The sequence below is a fragment of the Lycium ferocissimum genome, unplaced genomic scaffold, assembly GCF_029784015.1.
Source record: "Lycium ferocissimum isolate CSIRO_LF1 unplaced genomic scaffold, AGI_CSIRO_Lferr_CH_V1 ctg640, whole genome shotgun sequence".
In the NCBI taxonomy this organism is placed as follows: Eukaryota; Viridiplantae; Streptophyta; class Magnoliopsida; order Solanales; family Solanaceae; genus Lycium; species Lycium ferocissimum.
In genome coordinates, this window is record NW_026726343.1 from 259,428 (window position 1) to 261,684 (window position 2,257).

Here is a 2,257-nt window from a genome sequence, read left to right on the forward strand (position 1 = left end):
TTTTGCCTTTAACTTATTACACCGTATAATTTTTCGATTGACCGGCTAAGCCATTAGCGATTAATTATTACGGTGTGTATCTATTTAAAACTTAGTTGATTTTCTATACAATAAGTGACATATAAAGCGGAAAAATATTTCAAAAAGGAAGAGTCTCTCGTTGATTAAAGACAATTTTTTCTTTCACTTTATAAATTATTATACTGTAGTATGCTAGTAAATAGATCACTGACTAAAAGAAATTGCTAATAATCACAAAAATGAAATTACAATACATGCATATAAAAGCCATATGATTTTGTTTTACAATTTTAAACAAACAGACATATAAATATGGGCACACTATCTAATTTTATTAAAACTAGAATTATCATAACAAATGATTATGTTGTTTCAATCTTGATCATCATCATCATCATTCAGTCTTATGGAGACCCAAAGATGATAAGATAGAAGAAATTCCAGAGCTCACAAGTCCAGCCCAAAGAAATGCAGCTGGAATATACATCAAGTCCAAGAAAGCATGAAACTTTGAGTTATGGTCAATATAAGTAATTTTTTGTAAATCCATGGTTGCACCTAATGTTGCACCAGCTCCTGTTGCTAGTATGCCAAATATAATCTGCATGAATTTTAAGAAATTAATAGTAATTTCAAATATTTGTAGACCTTTGTCTTTTTTTCTGAATAATATAATGCACCTAGTGGGAAAAAGTGCACTATATGAAAATATGTGATTTTCTTATTTATTTCTGGTGATTGGTAACTTGAAGGACCAAAATGGTGATCAGGAATATATTTAGGGACTACTTTAGTGCCACCCTCAAACATAATGGACCATTTTAATCATTTTTTTTATTATCAAAAGGTAACTACATATAAATGTCCATGATAAGTGGGATATATCAACATAGCTTGAGAAAAAACGTCAACCTGCTAGAACATATTAAATTGTATAATTTATAGTATAAATATTCACTTGACGTATATAAATTAAATTGTTTAGGAGAAGACGAAAAACAGGTACAGTTCACTTTCTTATATATTTGATAGCTATATAAATGAAGACAATGAGTGGGAAAATGTAGATTTGTAATTAACCTTGTCACCATAGAGTTCAATGTGGCGAAACACCTTGTGATTTATCAAAGGCTTCTTTCTTATGAGGAAATATATTGCAAAAGGAATGTGCAATAGATTGTAGACTGCTCCTGCTATCACAGCAAAAAACGTATAGCTGCAAAAGGTTTAAAAAATAAAATAAAGGAAACCGATCGAAAAGAGGGATCAGGTTCAAGAAGTTATTAAAACTTTTATGGCGAAACTTGTTTTGACACCGTCATTTAACTTGTATTCACATTTTTAAAATTTTTGCACATATTCAGACGCATAGTGTACTGTCTAAAGTTACATATGAGTGAAGCTCATGAATTTTCTGCCTGAAGTTCAGTCATTTTTGCCTCAGCATTTTTTTGTTCGAATGACTGGAGTTCGGTCATTTTTGCCCGACTTTAGCCAATTTTGTCCAAGTTTAAGCAAAAATGACTGAACTTCAAATTAACATATATAACTTCAGACACTGTGTCTGAAGTTTGATTTTGCCAAGTCTAACTTCAGACACAGCAAATCTAAAGTAGGTATATCATATATGTGCAAAACTTTTAAAAGAGCGAGTTAAACGGCGGAGTCAAAACAAGCTACCCCGTAAAGTTTTTACAAGAAAAGTATAATCTTCCAGCCTGATCATACCAAATAAACACAGGGCGAGGAATTTAATTACCTGTATGTGCGAAAATGATCATAGGTAAGTCTGCCTCCATATTCAAAAGTAACTTCACTAGTCTGTAACACACCCCATGACACTAGAAGAGTAGCTAGTGTTACAACCCTAGCACCTAATGTAATCAATGGTATTTTTGATGAAGAAGAAGGCTTTTCATCAAAGTTATACTGAGGATAATTAGACATTTTAATTTTCTAAACTCAAATCCTTTAATTCTATCATATAATCTGATGGTCTTTTATATATACTCTCCACAAAACATCGTTAAAATCGAAAACTGTACTTTTGTTAATTTTTTCTTTCTTAATTAGTCAATTTATCGTTGGATTCTTGGATAATACAAATAGATAGCTTTCAAGTGTATTGGGTTGTTTTACTTTCTTTTTCAATTTGCCGGCTGCGTACGTTAATTGGAGCGCAAGTTATTGGTTCAAGGTTTTACAATATCTTGATGTTGTAAGGGTTTTGTCTTAT

The 2,257-nt window shown here is 31.3% G+C and overlaps 1 protein-coding gene across 1 annotated transcript; it reads right to left on the reverse strand.

Annotated features, from left to right (window-relative positions):
• Nucleotides 1–415: 415 nt before the first annotated feature.
• On the reverse strand, nucleotides 416–1,968 carry LOC132045306 (CASP-like protein PIMP1). The gene is made up of 3 exons (XM_059435862.1): nucleotides 1,781–1,968; nucleotides 1,102–1,237; nucleotides 416–622 (listed from the first exon to the last, which is right to left on the reverse strand). Exons 1-3 carry the CDS (start codon nucleotides 1,966–1,968, stop codon nucleotides 416–418), a joined length of 531 nt encoding a protein of 176 aa, XP_059291845.1.
• Nucleotides 1,969–2,257: the final 289 nt, after the last annotated feature.

What these genes read in the sequence shown, in the direction of transcription:
- LOC132045306 (XM_059435862.1), bottom strand. Translation starts at nt 1,968, where the DNA reads ATGTCTAATTATCCTCAGTATAACTTTGATGAAAAGCCTTCTTCTTCA. An exon ending in GATCATTTTCGCACATACAG is followed by an intron (nt 1,238 to 1,780) that starts GTAATTAAATTC and finishes AACCTTTTGCAG; the next exon opens with CTATACGTTTTTTGCTGTGA. An exon ending in TTGAACTCTATGGTGACAAG is followed by an intron (nt 623 to 1,101) that starts GTTAATTACAAA and finishes AAATTCATGCAG; the next exon opens with ATTATATTTGGCATACTAGC.